General features: G+C 26.1%; 4 protein-coding genes across 5 annotated transcripts; 2 read left to right on the top strand and 2 right to left on the bottom strand.

Annotated features, from left to right (window-relative positions):
• The first annotated feature begins 525 nt into the window (after positions 1–525).
• LOC128951861 (nuclear hormone receptor HR96-like) lies at positions 526–2,875 on the top strand. 2 transcript variants are annotated; one of them, XM_054297148.1, is made up of 8 exons: positions 526–859; positions 1,032–1,102; positions 1,176–1,280; positions 1,358–1,583; positions 1,635–2,056; positions 2,189–2,320; positions 2,399–2,460; positions 2,536–2,875. In XM_054297148.1, exons 1-8 carry the CDS (start codon positions 805–807, stop codon positions 2,786–2,788), a joined length of 1,326 nt encoding a protein of 441 aa, XP_054153123.1. In that variant the 5' UTR covers positions 526–804; the 3' UTR covers positions 2,789–2,875. The 2 variants fall into 2 exon arrangements, with proteins under 2 accessions (XP_054153123.1, XP_054153122.1); XM_054297147.1 differs by having other exon boundaries at positions 1,358–2,056.
• Positions 2,876–8,584: 5,709 nt separating this feature from the next.
• LOC128952405 (nuclear hormone receptor HR96-like) lies at positions 8,585–9,772 on the top strand. Its single transcript, XM_054297800.1, has 4 exons — positions 8,585–9,007; positions 9,086–9,217; positions 9,300–9,361; positions 9,444–9,772. Exons 1-4 carry the CDS (start codon positions 8,648–8,650, stop codon positions 9,715–9,717), a joined length of 828 nt encoding a protein of 275 aa, XP_054153775.1. The 5' UTR covers positions 8,585–8,647; the 3' UTR covers positions 9,718–9,772.
• A 2,961-nt stretch (positions 9,773–12,733) lies between these two features.
• LOC128966319 (hairy/enhancer-of-split related with YRPW motif protein-like) lies at positions 12,734–14,996 on the bottom strand. The gene is made up of 3 exons (XM_054313166.1): positions 14,883–14,996; positions 14,635–14,791; positions 12,734–13,401 (listed from the first exon to the last, which is right to left on the bottom strand). The coding sequence occupies exons 1-3, from the start codon at positions 14,994–14,996 to the stop codon at positions 12,734–12,736; spliced, it is 939 nt and encodes a 312-aa protein (XP_054169141.1).
• A 6,279-nt stretch (positions 14,997–21,275) lies between these two features.
• On the bottom strand, positions 21,276–22,257 carry LOC128952164 (abscission/NoCut checkpoint regulator-like). The gene is made up of 3 exons (XM_054297508.1): positions 22,179–22,257; positions 21,458–22,095; positions 21,276–21,381 (listed from the first exon to the last, which is right to left on the bottom strand). Exons 2-3 carry the CDS (start codon positions 22,054–22,056, stop codon positions 21,303–21,305), a joined length of 678 nt encoding a protein of 225 aa, XP_054153483.1. The 5' UTR covers positions 22,057–22,095; positions 22,179–22,257; the 3' UTR covers positions 21,276–21,302.
• Between the last annotated feature and the right edge of the window lie 1,910 nt (positions 22,258–24,167).

Below are 24,167 nucleotides of genomic sequence, written 5' to 3'. Positions count from 1 at the left end.
TTTTAAATACTCCGGCAGTTTATCAAATTAAATGCACGCAAACTCCCGGTGCAAATATTGAATTTCACAGTCGGTATGAAATCTCTATATATTATATAAATATAAATTTGATAATTATATTTGAATATTAGTGTATTTAAGATAACCTGTTTGTAGTGTTTCGATAGTATGATTACAATTAGCAACAAATACTATAACAACGCCAGCAAACAATATTGATAGCAATAAAATAAGTGAAATTTATCGATAAAAATTAATGTTTTTAAAAATTTTTAATTAGTTAATACTCCGGTATTTATTTTGAATTAAAATAAATTGATATATATGTATATTGAAGTTGTATAATGTATGCACAATCATATTATATAAATATAAAATACAATAGTATATAATATATATACTTGTATATACGTAAAATACATCTATTTTTATAGTTAATATTATATACTGTATAACATTTTTTATATACAGTATTTGAACATAACTTATAACTTATAACCAAGGTCATCCATATATACAGGCCTTGGATGTACTTTAAACAGCAATTAATAGCTGTTTATATCATTGATATAAGTGTTGTCTTAGAGACCATCTGTGGTAGTGGTAGTCCAAAGCTATAGTAGTTATCATAATATTTGTTATTAAAATCTTCGAAATTCAAACGTTTTGTTTTTCACTTTCAATAAATTCATTATAAAAAAGTTAAAATTTTGTGACTATTAATTTGCGTAACAGTGATAACAATTTTATTGTAGATAATTATCAATAATAATAATCAATAACATAGACAAACATATTTGTAAAATGTCTGACCAAGAGTTTGTCAAAAAATGTTTGGTTTGTGGCGACAAAGCTATTGGTAAGCGATTTAAATGTCAATTAGTTTTCTATATTAAAATATAATATTTTTAAAGTGACAATTATTTCATATTTCATATTCAATATTTTCCAAATAAATTATAAAAATTAGATTTAAAATTAAAATTAAATTAAATGTAAATTGTATGAAATGTATGAAAATACATGAATAGGTAATAATTTTGATGCCCTGTCCTGTGAGTCTTGTAAAGCATTTTTCAGAAGAAATGCCATCAAAACTAAGGTAATGTTTAAACAATTAATTTATCTAATATTTGCTAATAAATTAAATATATATATATATATATAACAATTAGGAATTGAAATGTCATTTTGACGACAACTGTCACATCGATGTCCTCACCCGAAGATTTTGCAAGAAATGTCGTCTCAGAAAGTGCTTTGATATAGGAATGAAAAAAGTATTGTATAATTAAGTAAATAATTATATTTAAAAATATTATTTATTTTAATAATTTAATTATATTTTTAAACAAAGGATTGGATTCTTTCATCTGAAGAGAAAAAAGAAAGAAAGAAAAAAATTGAAACAAATAAAAAAAGACGAAAACACAGCATCAGTTCGGGGATCAACACTTCGGATTCATCGACCAGTTCTGTCACATCACCCGAAAGCGGATCTATTGTACCATTTAATGATGACTTTGACTTAAATCATATAAAAGCGTTGGAAATTCCGGACTCATTTGGTGACATTGAGTTAGGTATCGATGAAATCAATACACAGATTATGGAAATTGAAAATTATTTGAAAGATGACAACAATAGCGATGAGGAAAACTCGGACGAGATATCAGATCTGGTGTACCAAAAGGCCGCTGAACTTGAGTTTACTGTATTACCGATCGCCCGACCGTTTACTGACAGTCGGTATGCTTTTAATGAGTTGGAGGGAAACAAATTGGCCGAACTGTTTAATGCGACCACTTTTTTCATTGATCCCAAAGTACCCGTAACCTCACAGGCTATGACTCAACAGGATATGAATAAAATATTGTGCAATAAAGTTGAAGACTATATATTAAAAGTGATCAAAATGTCCAAAATGTTGTCATCATTTAATAATATTTGTGAAAATGACAAAATATCTCTAATAAAATTTGGAGCAATGGATTTAGTTTATATAAGACAAGTGTCAATATTTGATGCCGAAACCAAACAATGGAAATATGTTATGGTTTGTTAACTTTTATTATTTTATATATTAATTTATATAAATACTGTATATTATATACCGGTATACACTGTAATATTAATTTAATAATATTGACTACTTATGCTAATATTATTTTTATATATTTATTAAAAGGATAATCAAAACTCTGTCTTATTAAGCCTTGATATGATGAAAGAATTGCCTAAAAAAATATTTTCAAAATATAAAAGATTTTTCCTTAAAATTAGCAAAGAATGGGAAACAGATCCAGTGATTCTTGATTTGGTAATACATTTGATTTGATTTTTTTTAAATAAGTTTTTATCGATAAATTGATTTCTCGTAATTTTATTTTAATTATAGTTGACTGCAATAGTGCTATTTGATCCAAATAGACCTCGACTTCAAAATAAGGAATTAATTAAGTGAGTGATAAATAACTTAGAAATAACTATAATTTATGAAATGTTAATTAATGAAATATATTATATTTAATATAGACTTCAACAATACATTTATATGCATTTACTTCAACGATATTTACAATTAAGATACCAATCGGAAAGCGATTCAAAACTAAAATTTTTGAAACTATTGAACACATTAATTGATTTGAATGTTTTGGGACAAACAAAACGTGAAAACGTTAAGAAAAAGGATCCAAACATTATGTCTCCGCTAATGAAAGAGATTTTTGAAGTTAAATCACAATCTGATTACAATAGCGTACAAAATACTTATCTCGTCTTTTAACACATCAATTATATCATACACTACACACTAATTATTTTAATTTCATAATTTAATTAATTAATTAATTGAAATTAAATTATCAAATTATAGACTATGGTAAATTTATTCATAAATAAATTCATAAAATATTTTTATTATTATTCAATATAAATATTTTTATTTTGATTATTATCATGTTCACTATACTATATAAAATACATAGTTTTAATTTGAATTGTATATTTAAAAAAATTTAATAAAAATTATAAGTATAAGATATTGTAATGAGTAGATTTTATCATTACTGTTATAACTATAATATATCCTATTTCTATACCGTTTCAATATTATTTTAATAGCATTGCCATTTATATCTGGAAAGTGTTGATTATTTAGATGTTTCATGAGAATTTTTGGGGTGAGTTACTCGCTTCACTTTCCATGCAATGATTTCACGTAAACCACTGGAATGGCCGCCACTATTGGCACAGTACTCCTGTAGTGGTTTAGGTTGTCTTAATTGTACATTGGGCACAATATTAGCTTTTACTACACAATTATTAATACAATCTATGTCTGATTGATCGTAAATTAAGACATTACTACTTTGCGGACCAATTATATAAAAGGTATTATCTCTGGTCCTGAGATTATTTAATTCAATTTGACCTTTACTATCAAACGAAACACTATTCAATGTTAAGACAGACTCATTGTTTTGAGAGTTAAGACTCGAAGTCTGTACCACACTGTAACAACAATAAACTATTAGGTGTCCAAATATTTATTTATACCGGGTYAGTCAATCCCGAAGGTGACTATAGACTCATAAAGTTAAGGCAAACCTTAACTATACTCTCGGATCACTATTGAGGAGCGTATGTTAACGGTCTTAAACTCAGTGTCCGTTATCGGCTATTAACACACAATCACGCGATCGGGAGACCGGAACCCTCTTGGGACCATTGGCCTGCCTAGTCAGTCAGTATCAAATAGTAACTATGCATTTCCCAACTAGGTTAGCGAAAGCACATATGTACTCGAGAAATCCACTGCTATGCATTCACACACACATTCACTCAAACAGCCGATAATTACAACAATCAACAAAACTAGTGCTATTGTCACGTAGACAGCAACTAGTGGATCACCTAGTAAATTGTATTTTAAGGTCAGACTATTAGTGTTAAATAACACTGAGAACCGACAAAACTACAACTGTTTCACTAAAACGTAGGACTATTGCCGAAAAATCGGGCAGAGCCTTCGGCGGCCTGGTACAATCTCGGGGATGTCGGAGACTTCCATATGACACATATAGTAGTCTTTACCAACAATAACTAAGTATAGGTCAAAGGAGGTAAGGGAGGAGGACAACATAGCCGTACAGATCTCTCGACACGACAGATCCGCTAGCATACTATCAAAGGGAAGGGTATAACGGCATGACCGTACGAATCCCCGACACGGCGGATCCGACGGCCAACCATCATAGGGTATGGTTAAGGAAGGTTTACATAACTGGACCGGAACCCCCGACACGGCGGTTCCGTCCATTAGCTATATACGCGGGAAGGCTTGACAACATAACCGACCAGATCCCCCGACACGGCGGATCCGATGGCCAGTCATCTCACCTTAATGTAGATAAGAAGGGACCTTTACGATACTGGAGCTCCCGACGCGGGAACCCACGGATTTAGGTCGCTTAGAAAAGGGTAGAAGACAATAAAATTAAACACTTACATTAGAAATCCAAAAGGCTTTATTTTAAAATGACATCAATACGAGGTATACATCCAAGTATACGGACCATATCAGAGAAGGGGGTCGAACCAGAAGGGGAGAGAACTGATCTGCTAACGGCTCTTAGCAGTACTAGTCTTATGCCTGTGACTACCAGTATCTCAATGATAAAATCATTGAGAATACTTGGGGTTTTATAGTCTCGGTCGCATCAATATAAATTTTCAAGGGTGTATGGGAATATTTTAGTGATGCGTTGGTGCCAGAAATCACTACAATATTATACTATTTATACTATGTTATGTAATGATTGATGTCTAAAATTGGTAATTCTGGCACTGAGTAGGGAAAATTTTATATAGATTTATATTACAGTACGGGAAAGAAATTTGGATTTTTGGCACTATGTATGTAGATGTTATATGCAGTATATTATGTATTAATTTTAGGGTGCATCTAAAAAATTTATTTGTTAGTATGTTTTGATATAAGTATATATATATATATATATATATGTGTGTGTGTGTATTGTATTATAAATCTATTGTATGTCAATATTTTCTATAACAATATTATTTGTCTTATTATAAATTAATATCTTCAAATAACTATATACTGTACAACATTTATCTTGAGTAGTTATTAAAATACAATTTTCTGATTTTTTATTCACTAAAAACTTAAGAAAATTATTGGATATATTTTTAATCAAATTATTATAATTTTACTTATAACTTAATAATTATTATATTCAACGTTAACTTCAAAAGTTTATTACTAGAAACTATTTGTATGTCTAATTAGATGAGTGGATGAGTAATATAAACAGTTGAAACAAATCAATTAGATATACAGTATTTATTATATTTTTAGTGTTATTGATAAGTAATCGTCAAATACAATACAATGTCACAAATTATAATTTATTTTTTATTTAATTATACACGTATTCTTTGTATTTTTCATTTATCTATAAAAACTATTGATATATAATATAATACAAATAAATAATTTTAGTTTTTTTTAATAATAGAATATAACTTGAATATTATACACGAAGTAAATTATGATAAGATGTATACAATTTTATTAATCTATTATACAGTAATTTTAATATTAAAACAAATTACATAATATAATTAATATTCATTTAAACAATACTACTGCTATGAATTTACTATACATTTTCCGGTATAATATAATTTTTTTAAAGTTTTCATTTTGTTATTATACTGTTAATAAGTAGTTTTTAGTTTATAAATATGAGTATAAATAATATTTGTGGCATTTGTGGTGACAAATCAAATGGTAATAATTTATATAAATTTATAAAAATATTAATTATAAATTTGATTTTTAGGTCATTATAATTTCAATGCAATTACTTGTAATCCTTGTAAAGCATTTTTCAGGAGGAATGCCATTAAATTAAATGTGATTATAATTTAATATTTTTTGTTGATTTTGTTTAATTATGTATAAGAATTAAATAAATTTTGGTTTATAAACAGCAATTGAAGTGCTATTTTAATAATAAATGTCAAATTACTTGTTTTACAAGAAAGATGTGTAAAAAGTGTCGATTAAGCAAATGTTATGAAATAGGAATGAAAAAAGTATATCAATATTAATATGATTTTATTTTTTATACAATTTTTATATAATTAAATTTTAATATTTATAAGGAATTAATATTAACTGAAAATGAAAAGAAATTGAGAACTTATAGCAATGAAGTTAACAAACAAATAAAAAAACATAAAATTAAGAAATTTGTAGAAAAATCATTGAGTGATTCAATGAATAATTTTTCTGCAATTATGACTTATAATGTTATGGATAACAATAATCAATCATTTTTATCGATTACGGCACCCATTGTTGACTATAATAATAATTTTAATGAATTAGAAGGCAATAAAATTACCGAATTATTAAATGCATTCAATTTAATGAAATCATTCGTAAACAGTGACAACTCGTATATAATTAAAGAGCCCATTATTGGTGAGGCCTGTAAGGCATGGGCTCATACCTGTCAACAGGAAATCTTAAAATTTATCAAATCTTTCAAATGCTTGATTGCATTTAATGGCATTTGTGATAATGATAGGATTGCATTAATCAAATATGGATCCATTGAAATATATATTATGAGACTTGTCTTAAGTTTTAATTTTACAAACAATTATTGGCTATTAATAAATGTATATAAATTTTTGCATAAATCTAATTAAATATAATTAATAAAAATTTTTTAAATTCAGGAAAATGGATATTATGTTAGATTATCTATGGATTTGCTGAGAGAGTATAGAGACCACCTGTTTGACGCTCACCACTGTTTTCTTAGACATTTGGGTGCGGATTGGGATTCTGACCCTATTATCATAGATTTGGTATAGTTTTCAGTCTTTTGTATTATTTGTTTTCAATGATCCCTACAATTATAATAATAGATGACTGTTATCATACTATTTAATGAAAACCGACCCTTTCTTATTGATAAAAAGCGCATTCAGTGAGTATAACTTTTTTAAATAATGTTTAATATACTAAATAATTTTGTTTTTACTCATTGAATCAATTTATTTAGAAATGTTCAACAAATCTACAAGTATTTACTTCAGCGTTATTTGCAATTAAGATATCGGTGTTCATCGGTGGCAAAGTCAAGATTTGTTGAACTAATGAATTCGTTATCATATCTGGCAAATGCCAAACGGGTCCATCAATTAAGTTACTGGAAAAAGGATCCAAAACAAGTACAACCATTGCTGAGGGAGGTGTTTGAAGTCAACCAAACTATTTATAATTACAATAACACTGATAATAACACAAACTTTACACTCAATACTTTAAGCATTTAATTATTATATTAAGTTTTATTAGTAATTATTACCGCAATGATAATAATATTATTAATATATTCTAAAATTAAACATAATCTTTATTATAAAAAATTATTTATATTAATTATTTTAATGTTTTTAATATTGACATTTTTAATAAATATTTATTTATTAATTGCTTTATCTTAGGATAGAAAAATAGTCTGATGTTGTTATTAAGTCAAATACAATAAGAATATTATAGATAAAATTTAAATAAAATCAATAAAAAATTAAATAACTATTACATAAAGTCTGTTATTGCTTAACAAATAATTTTAGTTATCTGCAAACCTTCAAATTAAATATTTGATATCAGTATTATTGAAGACATATTGTATAAAAAGTGATAGCTGTATACGGTATATACAATACAATACTGTTTGCAATACAATACAATACAAATTGTTTGATATTTTAACTTGAATATTTTATCTACTTTAATGTGACTCAAAACCATTGTATTTGTATTATTATTAAGTACTATAATATTGTAAAGTACAGTATATCTAAAATATATGCCTGTATTGAACTATACTGTACTGTACTGTACATTGACACTTGTCTGTTAATTACACTTAATGGCAAATTTAATAATTAATTACAAAATTATTCAATAATTAATAAATTGTAAAACAATGCCCCGGAAAAAAGTAATCATAACCGAAATGTGTGGCGTATGYGGTGCTAAAGCCATTGGTTTGTATTAAATAAATTATTATTTATATTAATAAATAGTCAAAAATGATTAATAATGATAAATATTAGGTAAGAATTTTGGCGCATATACTTGTCTATCATGTAAAGTATTTTTTAGACGTTATACAAACAAATTAAAGGTATTTATTAAATTAGTAAAATATTTCAATTTTAATTATGTTATATAAATTTTCAGGAATTTAAATGTTATTTTAAAGACAATTGTCTAATAAACTCAAAAACGAGAAAATTTTGTCAAAAATGTCGTTTAAATAAATGTAGTGAAATTGGAATGAAAAAAGTACGATGATCAATTAAACATAAATTTATATTGATTATTAATGTTGCTATAAATTATATCATCATATTATAGAAATATCGTTCAAATAATAAAAATTTACAATTAATTAATTCAAATAATGATGAAAAACAAGAAGAATTTGGTCAAAATAACAACAATTTTGAGATAAATGTGACAAATGAAAGCTCAAAAAATATTAATTCATTACATAATTATGAAATTAGTAGATATTTGCCAAAGATTATGGATGACACAGAAATGATAATTATGCCAATAATACGACCCATTACTGATCATCAAAATTTTAATGACATAGAGGGTCGTCGGTTTATGGAACTTATGGGTGCCGTCCATATCATGAAAAGACCGAAAAATCATGTGATCCGAGAAATTCAGTGTCGATGGGATGCCAAACAAGTTTCATATGAACTATTGGACCGACAGATAAGGGATTTTACTAATTTCACACTTAATTTATCGGAATTTAACAAAATTTGTGAAAACGACAAAATATCTCTCGTTAAGTACGGATGCATTGAAATCATAAACATGCGGTCAGTCCTCTTCTATGACTTCGACAATCAATTCTTTAACATTTGGATTGTAAGTCCAAACATATTGTGTATAATTTATATAATAGTCTGTATATTATATATTTTTCAATTATTTTATTAATAATAGAATGATAAGACATCAGTTCGGCTTAATTTAAATACAATCAAATCTGGCCATCAAAATGAACGGGACATTCACGATATCTTTCTTGATTTAATGTCAACAAATTGGGAAAATGATTCATATATTATAGATCTCGTAATTATCATATCTGTATTTTTTAAAAATTAATTTCATATTTATAAAATATTTTTTTGCAATATAATCATTTTATTAACAGTTAACAGGAATAGCATTGTTTAATCCAAATCGTCCAAAACTATGTCATATAAGTACTATAAAGTAAAAATATAACAAAACTATATTAACAACTTAACAACTTAACAAAATAAGTAAAATAAAAAATTGATAATTTTTTTAACAGATTAACCAGATATATCTACATGTGTTTACTTTATCGATATTTAATAGTAAAATATCGGTCAGAAATTGCCGCTCAAAATAAATTTGTGCGACTCATGAAACTGTTGCGAACAAATCAAGAGTTAGGTGATCGGCACCGGACTATCAGATCACATGAAAATCCTCAGTTAACCACACCTTTAGTTTGTGAAGTGTTTGATATACCCGTCAAAACAGATGTCTGTCCTTTAACTCAACAAAATCAATATCCATTGCATAAAATGATTTCTCGTTAAAACTTTGTATTGTATTTTTATTGCTATACTGCCATATGAAACCTATTAACTAACCAAGGCTTTAATATTTCAAATATATTTGTAAAAAATCAACACAAAAAATAATGTTAGATAATATTTATATTATATTTATAATAATTTTATATTGTAATAAAAATTGTAGATAAAATAAATTTCCAGTTAAATGGCGTTAGTTTTTTTTTTTTTTTTTGATAAACTTGTAAAATAGTGATAATTTTGTAAATACTTACAATACATTACAAATTATAACAATTTAATAATATAAATATTTCAAAATTATATGATTATAACAAATTTATAATTTAGTAAATTATAATTATTGATTGTAATAATTATTTTAATTATATTAATTTTTATGTAATATATATACGTATAAATTTATATGATATTACAAATATTTGTGACACAATTTATTTGTTACTACAGTTTCTGTAATCAAAATACATATTATAAGTTATTATTATATTTACTAATATTTATTAAGACATTTTTAAAAACGTAATCTTAATTTTAATAATAAAATGGTCTCTAAAATTTGTCAAATATGTGGTGATAAAGCAAATGGTATAAATTTTTAATTATTTTTTAAATCTTTAAATAATATAAAAATTAGTTATTTATTTTTAGGCAAAAATTTTGGAGTTATTTCATGTGAATCGTGTAAAGTATTTTTTCGGCGCTATGGCGACAAAAATAAGGTTTATTAATATCATTATTAAACTTAATTTATAGAAACTTATTAAATAATTATACTTAATTTTTTAATATTAAAATTTAAGATATAATATAAAGCAATTGATAAATATATTATATACCATAATGTATCAATATCGATTAAATTTAATTATTTAATTCATTATTATGAGAAGTATTAATATACTGCACATTTAAAAATAATACATATAAATAAATAAAATTTATTTTTACTTTAAAAATATATGATATGAGAGATTAGCAAATCTACTATACATTCTTATAAAACATAATTTAAACATATTTTATAAACTTGTATATTAATAAAATTATATTTTTAATTATTCAAATATATTAGATATAGAGATAAATTCTGTTATTACTGCATTTGTTAATAAAAAATTTATGTGACTTAAAAAATATAAATTGTTACAGTACTGTATAAAGCATAAATTTAAAAAGATTAAATTTATATTTTTAATATTAGAATTTTCGATGTAATCTACAAGAAAAATGTATCATAAATGTTATTACAAGAAAATTTTGTCAAAAATGTCGACTAAAAAAATGTTTGGACATTGGGATGAAAAAGGTCTGCAATTTGAGTATTTTATAGATTTTCTAATTATTTTTTATATTGCAATTATAATTAAAAACAATCTAACAATTTAATATACTGTATATTACCTTTAAAAATATTATTCTTTATTTTCTAGAAAAATAAGCAAAAAGATAAAACAAAACATAAATATAAATGCAATATTGGATCTACTAATGAACAAACAACTATACAAAATAAGTTATTTTGTAGTAATAGTCATACAATAAATTGTGATAATTTTGATGACAACAAAATTAATAGTATTTCTGAAATTCAATTGAATGATCGAGACTTAAACATATTTCAATCAATTAGTTATAATACACAATATTTTAATGAATTAGAAGGCAATAGATTTTGTGAATTAATAAATGCAATGAAATTATTAAATAAACCGATAAATAAATATGTGATTGAAATTGATTGTATTAGTGAAGCACAACGTGTGATGCGTTATGTTTTGGACAGAGATATCAAACAATTAACTACATGTGCTATGAATTTAACGGCATTTTATTATATGTGTGAATCGGACAGAATATCATTGGTTAAGTATAGTTGTATTGAAATAATTTATATGCGATCAATAATCAACTTTAATTTTGAACATAAATTTTGGACAATATATCTGGTAATTATATTATTTCTGTTTGGTATTTACTTTTTAAGCATTTTTTGTTGTATTATTTCAATTATTTAACTAATTTAAAATATAATGAATTTTATAAAAAACTATTTTTCTATGTTTAAAAAACTATTAGGATAATAGCAGTTCATACAAATTACATTTGGATACAATCAAATCTGGACAATTAAATATATATAATGCACATAAAAAATATTTGCAAAATATAGCTAATCACTGGTATAACGATTGTTATATTATTGATTTGGTATGTTAGTTGCAAACTATATTTTTGTTTTGTTATATATATATATTTATAAAACATATTATATTAATATTTTACCCATTTGTTACAGTTAACTCCTATATTGTTATTTCATAATAATCGTCCAAATATTCAACACAATGATGCAATTCAGTGAGTTTTTTGTAATAACATAATAAATATCGATATTTCTAATACAATTTAATTAATTTTAGTTTTCATCAAATTGCTTATAAATTTTTATTGTTACGCTATTTAAAAATCAAATATGGAGCACATGTAGCTGAATCAATGTACAAAAAATTGGTTAAAGTGCTCAGATATGTGCATAACTTGGCTCACATACAGATGAAAATAGCGGCTCAAAGAAGTAATTGCAAATCGACACCACTGTTGAGAGAAATATTTGATATGAATAACAATTTCAATAACTAATAATAATTTTATTTGTTTATCAAAATTATAATAATAATTATTATTTTCATATGACTAGAAATTATCAATAATTAAAATATTTATGATATACAATATAATAATTATAATTATAAATGACTTTATAAAAAAAATATATTATAAAAAATATATAAATAAATTGTTTGTAATATATTTTAAATATATTTATTTAGAGATCAAATGAAATCTAAAAAATTATATAAAAATATGATTCAATTGGTCAACAAATTCAATACATTTCTCTATCCGATAAATCCTTTCATTTTCTTAAATCATTGCAATATATAATGAAACATAAAATATGTTTAAATGACTCGATATGTAATTGTAATAATGATATGATAGTTATAATGTTGAGTTAAAAGGCCAGTTCTGCACCCCAGGGCCTGTAGTGTCTGATGGATGGGTTGTGTTGAGACATAAGTCCACTATTGTTTGATGTCGAGGCACTCATGTAAGCACTAGAAAAGTATGGATTGTGTAGATTGTGAGTGTTTGACGAGTTCATGGGTGCCATCGATGAGGCACTAGTAGTCGGATGGTATCCGATTGGCATCGATGAAGATATGGGAGGTGGAGATACACATGTTTTGTGAACTGTCGACGAGTGTGACATCATCTGTTGTCCACTCATTGATGGGTCAGTCAATGGCTGATGAAAGTGTGTGCCATTGGGTGCGTACTGACCCGAGACGGCGGTCGTGCCGTGCAATGGCATCGATTCACTTGATAATGAACTCAATGATGACATACCAGAACTATGAACTGATGGTAACGATGGATAAGTAGGAGTCGTGAAAGCACTGGGATTCCAACCACTGGTCGAAGCACTGGACTTTAATGACAGTTCCCTTTGAGCCGAATAGCACTGCAAATGACTCATTAGTCTTAGTCGGAGAGGATCCTGAAGATCAAGTCCTTCGGCAGCCACTAAATAACGGGATACCTCTGCAGTACACTCACGGAAACCAATGCTGTGGTAATCAGTTGCAAACTTTTGTGGATCAAATGAGAAAGTGTCGAAACCTTAATTAAAATAATAGGAAATCATATATTAGGATATATTTGTTATGTTGTATTTAAAAAATAGTGTTGTGTGGGTGGGTGGGTGTGTGTGTGTCGAATGCACTTAAAATACTTTATATGAATTAATAAATTGTTTTTTTTGCTATTAATCGCAGACGACATGCAATTAGCGTTAATATAAGTCGCGTGTTTAGAGAGTATATGATTGCAATTTCCTAGTTTTTGAGAGCTATCCCTTTCCCACGACACAGACATTACCGGAGACAGTGTTGTGTATATAATTACAACATAAGTCATACACAACACAACATATAACATACACAATACAGTACTATTAATACACAGAAATACACAATATATACATATTAATATATTATACTGTATATGATATGATATAATTTAGTGTATATAAACTTTTTAAAAGCATTAAATGACATCTCATTGTATTGTTTGCCACAATTTCGGCTCTCAAATATACTGCTCTCTCATTACTATATTATAACTATTATTGTTATTATTGCTGTATTATTATAAAAACTATTGAGTCGTTTACCAGTGTATAGAAAGAGAGAGAGAGAGAGAGAATTTGTTATATTATTAGAGACTCTGAGAAAGGCATTTGATTTGGAGTATGACTCCCACTGAACACTGAGAGCGTGAGAAACAGGGAAAGTATGCGCTGAGAGAGATAAAGGGAGAGAGAGAGAGCACGGGCTCATTACCCCCATTCCGATTCGGGCCCTCTCTCTCTCTCATTCACTCTCACCACACTCTCACTAACTCATACTGCTCTCAGTGTTCATACAATTGAGAAAAATGCACAAAATTTTTATAAAAACGATAGAAAATTATATTCAAATTTTAAAAAATAGTAAATAATTCAAAACAATAATATCAGAGCAAGTTTTTTTGGTTGAAAAATATTTTACAAATAAAAAATTACATTTTTTTGGATGCAATGATTGCATTTGAGATTATCGACATAAAAGTATTATCAAAATTGGAGAAATGCTATTTCTTCACGCCATCTGAACATATAATAGACTCAAATTATATATAAATACAAGTATACTATACTTTTTGAAATACTAAAAATATCAAATTATATGACATAATAAATGCAAAACTTTATGTGAAAACTTTGTTTGAGATAAACTTATGTAATAGTAATTGAATAGTAGAAAAAATTGAAACAAAACATGCAATCAATTATTAATTTGAATGAATGCCTACCTTTGGAGTGAAGTGTCCTCAAGTGGTCGACAGTCATCTGCAAGATCTCTGCCTTTTCTAGTTTAGTTGATCCCTGTTTTTCAAAGGCCGCCGGAACCAAACGTCTTAACTCAAGCAACGAATTGTTTATGCGATCTCTTCGGCGTTTTTCAATCATCTGATGGATTCAAATAAAATAATACAAAAAATTAGATTTAGATGTAATTTGTGGTTTAATGGCAATAATGTGTTAACTGATTGATACATACACCGCGTCTTTTCTTCCTGTTCTGCATATGACAGGCCGGTGGTGTTGACATCACCTCATCTGTTGCTGAGGTCGTACTGCTGGCGTGTGTCCGGCCGTCACCCAAGTGTATCATCTCTTGAAGCCAACGATATGAAGCAATTGTGATAAACTTTGCAAAACTTTTTATTTTGTTGAACACACAAAACTTTTGCACTTCAATTGCAAACTTAAGCTTTCGATAAAGCTTTCAAATTAATGAAAGATTTAATTAATAAAAAACTAATTGAAGACAATCATTGACTTTGAAAACACTGTTATATTTCATATATATCTTAGAAAGTAGTATTCAATTAACAGATCTAAACATCCGCTGACGTCTGTCCACCCGAATGTCTGACACACGTATGAAAACGTGTCGATTGTAGGCTCGCTTGTGATGAACGGTATGTTGTGCACGAGCCCAGTCAGCCCAGTCAGCCCAGTCCACACTCTAATACTATACATACTGTACATAATATCTGTGCGGATGTACTGTCACCTGATGTCGAGTTTCTGTAAACCCATTGCATTCCAGTCTCTTATTGGTTGTCTGTAGTGCTGTTGAGCCCAGATTTGAAGCCCTCCTCTGCCCTCACATATCCCTCACATATACATACAAACACTCTCTGACTGTCTCACAGCACACATAACAGCGTAACCGCATAGATATTAGTGCTGAGAGAGCTTACGACTGAGTAAATTGTGGACCTGGAGGTCGTGGGAAAGCCTGAGACAAATATTTCTCACGACTGGGATGTGCTCAAGAAGTAGTACACGTGTTGTCATTCGTGTGGCTCTTAGTGAACACAACACAACTGATCCATCGGTGTACCTGTTATTCACTCTTTAGACTGCCTCCCAGTCCCTCACTATTTGACTTTTCTCTTATTTTTTCGCTTTTGACAAACATTTCACTGAAAACTAAAACTATTATTTATTTTTTTTATTTCTTATGTCTTTTTTTCATAAACTTCTTATGCAATGAAGTGCCGACAAAGTTGTGATCAAAAGATTTACTTAAAACAAATAAAATAGGATTTAATCCAAAAAGATAGGATCAACTGTTATCATATGTATTATCATTTAATAAATTATTAGATTTCATGGCTTTGGCTTTAATTTAATTAATATTTTGTTGATTACAATCTTGTTTGCAAATATTTTCTAACGTAATATTTATTTAAAACTAATGAAAATTGAAAAAATTATATTCAGAGATTCATTTTTTAAAAAGCATTTACCTTTAATTTTATTTTGACTTAAATGCATTGAAATTGAAAATAAAAAATACACTAATACTGTATATACTGTACAATATAATGATAATAAATATATTGCATTCGGAGCTAATCAATGGTTTTTCTGTTAAAATATTAAGCAATTGATCTCTAATTTCAAGTCCGGAATCACTTTATTTAATAAGTGATGTCCCGTGAGTTTGCAAACTATGTTAGGTTACAATTAAATTTGAATTGTCATCCATTGATTGCACTGATAGATGACAACCAAAAGATAAATCAGTTATTCGGGATTTAATCAAATCAATTATTAATCGCAAACAATCAAAATCTTTACATTACTGATCCCAATTCAACAGACCTATAATGCGTGGGTTTTTTGTATTGGTGGCAGCAATTGCTTTGGTCGGTGTGTGTGTGTGTGTGTGTTTGTGTGTGTGTATGTGTGTGGGAGAGCACTCGTACCATATCGACATCACATCTCAGGCTTATTGAGTTACACAACTAATACTATACTACGAGAGAACCGGTGTTATTAGGTCTGTGCTCTCGTGGGAAAAGCTTTACTAAACATAAAGCCAATAGAATAGTCAATAAGTGGTGTTTTATTATATAAATAAGTGCTCAAAATAACTGTAAATAACTAGTCGGTGAGCACCAGATTTTTTAGGTGGAAGAGTCAGTAAGTGACTGATCACACAGTGACCTAACAGTGCTAAACATATCATTTCAATTGTGTACTAACTGTGCATCACTTGTAACTCAAGCGAGAAGAACACAGAAACTATTCATAACTAAAATGTCACTATTTTTTGTAATCAATAAGCAATACATCTTTGCTTTTGACATCACTTTTTGAAAACAATTTGTTTAAAATTTTATCTAATTTTAAAATTCAATTATGTAATCAATTTGATTATAGTTTGAAACCACATATAACAAAGTATCGCTTATATTAATCATAAATCATGCGTTACTTACAACACAATCGACTTTTGAGATTGAGATTCACGACTACAGCTAAACAGGTGTCTCAAAGAGTTATTATATTTCAGAAAATAGCCGTATATTATAAATGCAATTTACTTTGATATTTCATATTTTTATCAAATTATTGTTATATTTATATAATAACAGTTAATAATTAATAATAACTTAATACAAATGGATTTTATAACTAAATAGTTTTGCAGAATAAAATATGTTTATTTTAGCAAAATTTAGTATAACTTAAAATAAGCTAATATTATAAATGTATATAAACTAATAATTTTAAAATAAATGTTAGCATAAAATATTTTGTCAATTTATTTTGATTACATTTGTGGGCAAAATGTGGAAAAATAAATTTGAATTGACTCCAAATGTCAGTGAAAGTGATTTTTGTAGTCACAAATCAAATCAAATTTCGTGAAAATTGGACTTAATTTTAGTTTTGGGACACATTTGGCTTGAATTGAAATTTGTGTGTTTGAGGTAAACAACAGACAAAATATATGGAAAATTTGTTGCATTTTTGGGACAAAAGTCAGAAAATTTCAATGAAAGAGAAGTTCAAGTGATGGGTCATTACATACGGTGTCGACCCTCTCATTAGGCATACAATGCGTTACGAGTCTCTATCGACTCGTTTTCATTGCAGACTCTGTTTGCTTATTACCAAACCAAATGACCGCTATATCTCAATATATTTGTTAACATTTTTATTTATGCATACAATTTAGTATTATCATCAATATTAACAAATGTTATGTTTGTTTGATTATATTCTAAATTATAATATCTAAATGTTTAAAACTAACTTTAAAACATTTACTTATTATATTATACAATATACCGGTAGTTTATAATATAGACTATATGTTATGAATTTTGGTTATTTTGAAGAAGATATATAGTTATATACAGTTAGAGTTTAGGCAATGGAGGGAAGTTCTCAAATAAATTCACTCCAATTTTTTCGGAAAAAAATATTTTATATTACAATATAAAGGACCAATACTTAAATATTTTGCATAAAATTTTATTGAAATATTTAAAAATTAATATAAATTAAAAAAAATAATAGTACTTTCTGACAATGTAAATTAATATACAATTTAATATAACATGTGTTTTCAAACATTGTAATTAAATGTGTCAGTTAAGGTTCAATAGTTAATGCACATGAAAATAAATTCCCAGAAAACAGGGAATATATGCAACTTTTTGAAAATAAAACAAAGGAGAGAATTAGCCCCAACTCTATATACAATATATATCCATAGTTTTAATAAAAAATAAACTTTAACATCAAGAGTGCCTATCGTTATATTTATATACTGTAGTATTATTGCAAATCACGAATTAATGCATAACTATTATACTGTACTAATATATTGCATATTAATTACTATACATCAATGATTAAGTGTAATATAAGAAATAATAGTTACGACAAAAAAGTGATAAAAACATAAATTATAGACAATTTAATGTCTAAGCATTGTTTAACATTAAAAATATATATTATGACAATTTATAATTTGAATAATAAAAATTTGCAAAAATTTTGAGTAAAATTCTACTAATATTCTATTAGTTCATTAATTTTTACTAAATTATTAAATAAAAATAATACAATTTTATTTTGTTGCAGTGTTTCAATAAGTTTATACAAGTGTATTAATTGAATTACATTCTACGATATAATCCTTCAATATTTTACAATACAATACAATACAATATATAAATTTATATAAGTTTTTAATACTTTATGAATAGTTATTTTATGTGGAAATGTTTTCATATAATATATAAGACTTTTATTATAAGTAGTTATGGATTATATTTGAAAGATTTTAAAGACATTATTATAGACTATCGTAAAAATATCTAATAATAGATAATAATAGAGTATTGCTGTCATATTTATAGATAATCTATTGATATATTATGAAAGACTGAATGTCAACATTTCTTAATGAAACATATTTGCTTAGTTGTAGTGATTTTTGTACAACAAATTGACCATGCTTATATTGCTTATATTATAATATACAATAATATTGCTTTTATTCGACAGTCATAAATTGCAACATTTATTTTATCTACCTGTGCAATATACAGGTAGTATAGCATATATCTATTTTTCAACAGTTATAAACTTCTAAGCCATCTACCGATAATAGATATAGTATATATAAATTAGTTTTTAAAATATAAATATACTTATAGTAATATTTTAAACAGATTTATAAAATGTAATTTTAATATAATAAATTATTTAAATTATTATTTAGAATAATATAAATAATTAATAATAAAAAATAATCGTAAATTAATGATCAATAGTTAAATCCATATAATAATACAATAAATTAGGTAATACTGTATACTATACAGTAGAGGGGGGAACCGAAGAGTTTTTTAGGAACCGCAACCGAACCGTATCTCAAAGTCAAGAACCGAACCGAAACCGAAAAATCTGAAAATCCTAAACCGCAACCGAACGGTTACTAAAAATCAGGAACCGAATGAAACCGGAACCGAACCGTAATCTTACATAAATAACGTTAATAATATTAAGGGGGTAAAAAGTGGGCTTAAAATTTAAAAAATTGATTTTTATATTTTTATTTTTTGTTATAAAATACAGTTATAATTAAATTAGTATAAGTTATAGTTATTATATTTATTATAATATATAAAATTATAAATATAATTTTATAACTAAATTAATAATTAATTAAAATAGAAAAATTTTAGTTAATAAATAATTAAAAGTAATAATAATTAAAATTAATAAATAATAATTTTTTTAAATGCAATTATAATATTAATATAAAGTAATAATAGTTAAATAAAAATATTTAATAATATTAACAACAGTATTTCTAAAGATAATTTTATTTGTGCTATTAATTTAAACTCAAATCGGTTTTTAATTAAAACCGTTTTAAATCTAAAACCGTTTTTAAAACCGAAACCGTTTCTAAAACCGAAACCGTTTTAAAACCGAAAGCTAAAAACAAGAACCGCAACCAAACCGGACCTGAAAAACAGGAACCGAACCGAAACACAAAAACCAAAACCGTGATAAAACCGTTTCGGTTCCGGTTTCATTCGGTTTTATGAAACCGAACCGTTTCGGTTCCTCCCTCTACTATACAGTGTATAGTATTTATTAATATTAACACTAATACTAGAGAACGGTATATACAATAAATTATTTTCGAAATTTCAAACATTAAAATATATTTGTAAAAAAGTTTTCAAATTTGTATAAAACATAAATATTTGACTACTGGTATATATAAAAACTAAAATACTTGAAATCTTACACTTTGTTTATAACAATTTATTTGCTTAAACATAATTACCGGTAATTTTGTCAATTGAATTAATAAAAACAGTTATTAAAAACTTGAAATATTATGTTAATTATATTATATTTATTAATTACATTATCGATACATATAAATGATAATATAGAGTATCTTATATAAAAATCAGTATACCATAAAAAGTCAAGTTATAAAGTACGCTACAACCATAAGCATCACTAATGCAACTTGGTTAATTGTTAAATTAACATAAAATACATATAATTTTTAAATAATGATTTATAATGTATTACCAATAATAATAATATACTGATAATGAATATATATATAATAATAATCTAAACACTAAAGCATTAAATATGTTTAGTCTTTTGGTTGAAATATATAATTTCAATCATTATATCATCAAATTATAAAATAGTTATAAATATCGGCAGCTGTTTACCGATAAATTAATTTAATTATTGATAAAATTATTGTTTAACTGTACATTGAATTAAAAAATAATCAAGGGCAAAATTATAGATAATAATAATGTAATTACGATAATCACTTTAATGGTATCGTATATTTAAAAGACAATTGTATTTAAATATATATTTTTAATATTTTTTACTGTCGTCTCATTTAACTTATTGACTATATATTTAGGTAATTTAAAAATTAATACATTATATTTTTTAATTTAATATTATCAATAACTTTGCCCTGGTTACTTTTGAATAATATGCTATTCATCAGATAATCGTAATCAAAACAAAGTTAATGTTATTGTTTAAGACTCTTCACATTATTATTATTTAATGTGATATTATTTGTGAGAATTTGATATTTATTTTATAGATTTAGTGAATTTTTAGGGCCTCTAAAGGGTTCTGTCTTATGTTTCTTGAGGTCAGAGTCGTCGTGGAAATCACTTTAAGACAAACAAATCAATTAACAGTTTTATGACAAATACAGTAAATTGTTAATTAGTATCGATTACTACTCACACGAAACACTCTTTGCAATAGAGATCACCGGAACAGTCGTGACATTTAATGACAGCGTCTTCGTTGCAGATTTGACACCACGGAAGACTATCACTACCAATATCGTCAATATTTTCTTCGTCGATATCCAGTATGTGTGGATCAAGTGGTAGTGTTGGAACTGTTGGAAGTCGACATTCAGCGAGTAGTCTATCAATGAGTCGTTTCTCGATCTCTGTGTCGTCCAAATCGACGTCTATTTCCATATTTGTTTGTTTCTGTGATTCATTATTTTCATCCTTAAGTTTAGCCAATCGTCTTTCAATATCTTCATCAGTGGACAGTCGTCTACTATTACCGAATGAGTCGCGCGATCTCTTGTTTAAAGCGAGTTCTTCGCAAAATTGAGTCATCAATTGATCAGCTTTTTCTGAGTCAGTCTTGTGTTTGTGATGGTGATAGACAGTGATCGGAGGCATTGTATAATGGTTTGGATCAATCCCTTTAAGTCGAGCCAATCGCTCTTCAATTGCCTTCTGGTCTGTGGTCTGAGTCGGCGGCGAAGTGTCCGACTTTAGGCGTCGCAGCCGTTCCTCAATTTCTTCGTCATTAAAACTCATAATGTCATCAATCAATTGACCACAAATTATACACAAAATCTAAGAGTAAATCAAATTGAAGACAATGTGATGGACAGCAATGACAGCAATGACAACAATAAGTGGACATTCAGTGGACATACCTATAGTTGTATTGATATTATGGTTATTATGAGTCACTCTTTTGACAATCAATTTACTTATTTGTTATGAAAAACATATACTTGTAATACATGTCTTCAAATAGTATGCATAACAAGCGTTTAATTCTATATTCATTTATTCCTTTTTTATATTATAAAAACTAAATAAAAATAAATTACGTAATTCTGTAGAATTTGTGAAGAAATTTAATTTAAATGAAAATTAATTGATTATATAATTCATATAATATGACCTAATTTAGCACACTTTACAACATATTATCATATATTATATTAATTATATTTAATAATCATTACAATTAATGTAAATGATTTAATTTTGTTTAAATTAAAAAAAAGTTTTATTAAAAAGTCAGATCAAAACAAGTGCAGTACTTATCAAATCTAATTAATATAACTTTTAAATTAATGTTTTTAAATAATTTATTTAAAAAACTATTGACAAAAATAAAATTATTGAAATGTTTTATATTAAATATTTTTAAAAAAAAATATTGATTTCAATCTATCTTTTATATTATTATAAAATATTCTTACATTTATCATATTTTTAATAATTAAGTTATATTTTTTATTATTTAATTTTATTATAATCTGATACTTACAGTATAATCAATCATTATTAATGATATTTTAAATTTTAAAATTATGACATGTCCTTTAGTCGATTTTAAAATATATATATAATTCTAAAAATTGCAATATTATTGTTTATACTTTTTAATAATTGTAATAAAAATTGTGTAAATTATTTTTTTAAATGTGATTAACTTAATATAAAACTAACTTTTATTCACATTTAGATAGCACTACAATTAAACTACAGTCAAACGCATACATATGCGCACAGTTATCACAACTTAAAAGTTATTGAATGTCAAACAAGTAGTGATATACAGTGTTATACATATTATACAGTATTTTTATCAAATAGTGTTCACAGATTTATATTATTGAATTTTCAAATACAACAAATACAACAAATTACTAATTAATTTATTTGTATAATTATTTTCCAAATATTTTTATAATTTTTACTGTCAAATTTTATTTGTTTAAATTTTAATTTGATAATTATTGAAATGATTATATATGATAATGTTTATTGTTTTTATAAAATAATTCACTGGCAACACTATAAATGATTGACAAGTGGGCGTGGTCAACTATATGTTTTACTAAAACAGTTTAACTATGGCTATGCGCTTAACCATACAATTTAACACTCAGTTTTATGTTAGCATTCAAACTGTATGACAGTATATCTATCATTCATACCATACAGTGATTTGATTACAAGTTTGTATTGTTTTTAAAAATGTATTTTTTAAATCTTTACATTTATTTTTTTTTTGTTGAAAAAAGTGTTAACAAGTTTATAGTGAGTTAAGTTGTCAATTATTTGTTGTAACAATTGTTTGACAAAATGCTTATTTTGATCAATAAAATACTTCAAATAATGAATTGCAGACAAAAATAGTAAAGAATTTTTGTAATAAAATAAAAACAATTGTAAGAAATGAAGAATTGAATTAATTTTGTTTATATTTTGTTATTTTTAGTCTATTGTTTTAGTGGAAAACTTTTGGCACAAAGTAAAGCGTTTGTTTAGTTTGTGAGTCCTATAAAACGCTAATTAATTTATTTATTATAAACTTTTATATTTGTTATAAAATCTTTTGTCATTAACTACAAAATAACAACTTTTTATTAGTACTTAAAAAAAAACTTTCAATTTGTGAATTTATGAGTTAAACTCGCATTTTTACATTTACTTATTCATTGGGTAACTGTAGTGTCAGTAATCCCAATGTAAAGCATTGGAGATATTTTCATCTCAACTAAAGAAGTATTGGTTTATTAGGTTTACTCGATTGATATTTCTATATAGAGCTCAAGCAATATATGGTAAGACCTGCTTTTGAGAGTAAATGCCAGTGTTTTGTTTAGTTGGTCTCTAATTTCATA

The sequence above is a fragment of the Oppia nitens genome, unplaced genomic scaffold, assembly GCF_028296485.1.
Source record: "Oppia nitens isolate AA-2021 unplaced genomic scaffold, nextdenovo-longstitch-racon4-pilon3 scaffold1_pilon_pilon_pilon, whole genome shotgun sequence".
In the NCBI taxonomy this organism is placed as follows: Eukaryota; Metazoa; Arthropoda; class Arachnida; order Sarcoptiformes; family Oppiidae; genus Oppia; species Oppia nitens.
The sequence above is the reverse complement of the archived record's forward strand: the minus strand, read 5'-3'. Positions and strand labels throughout refer to the sequence as shown.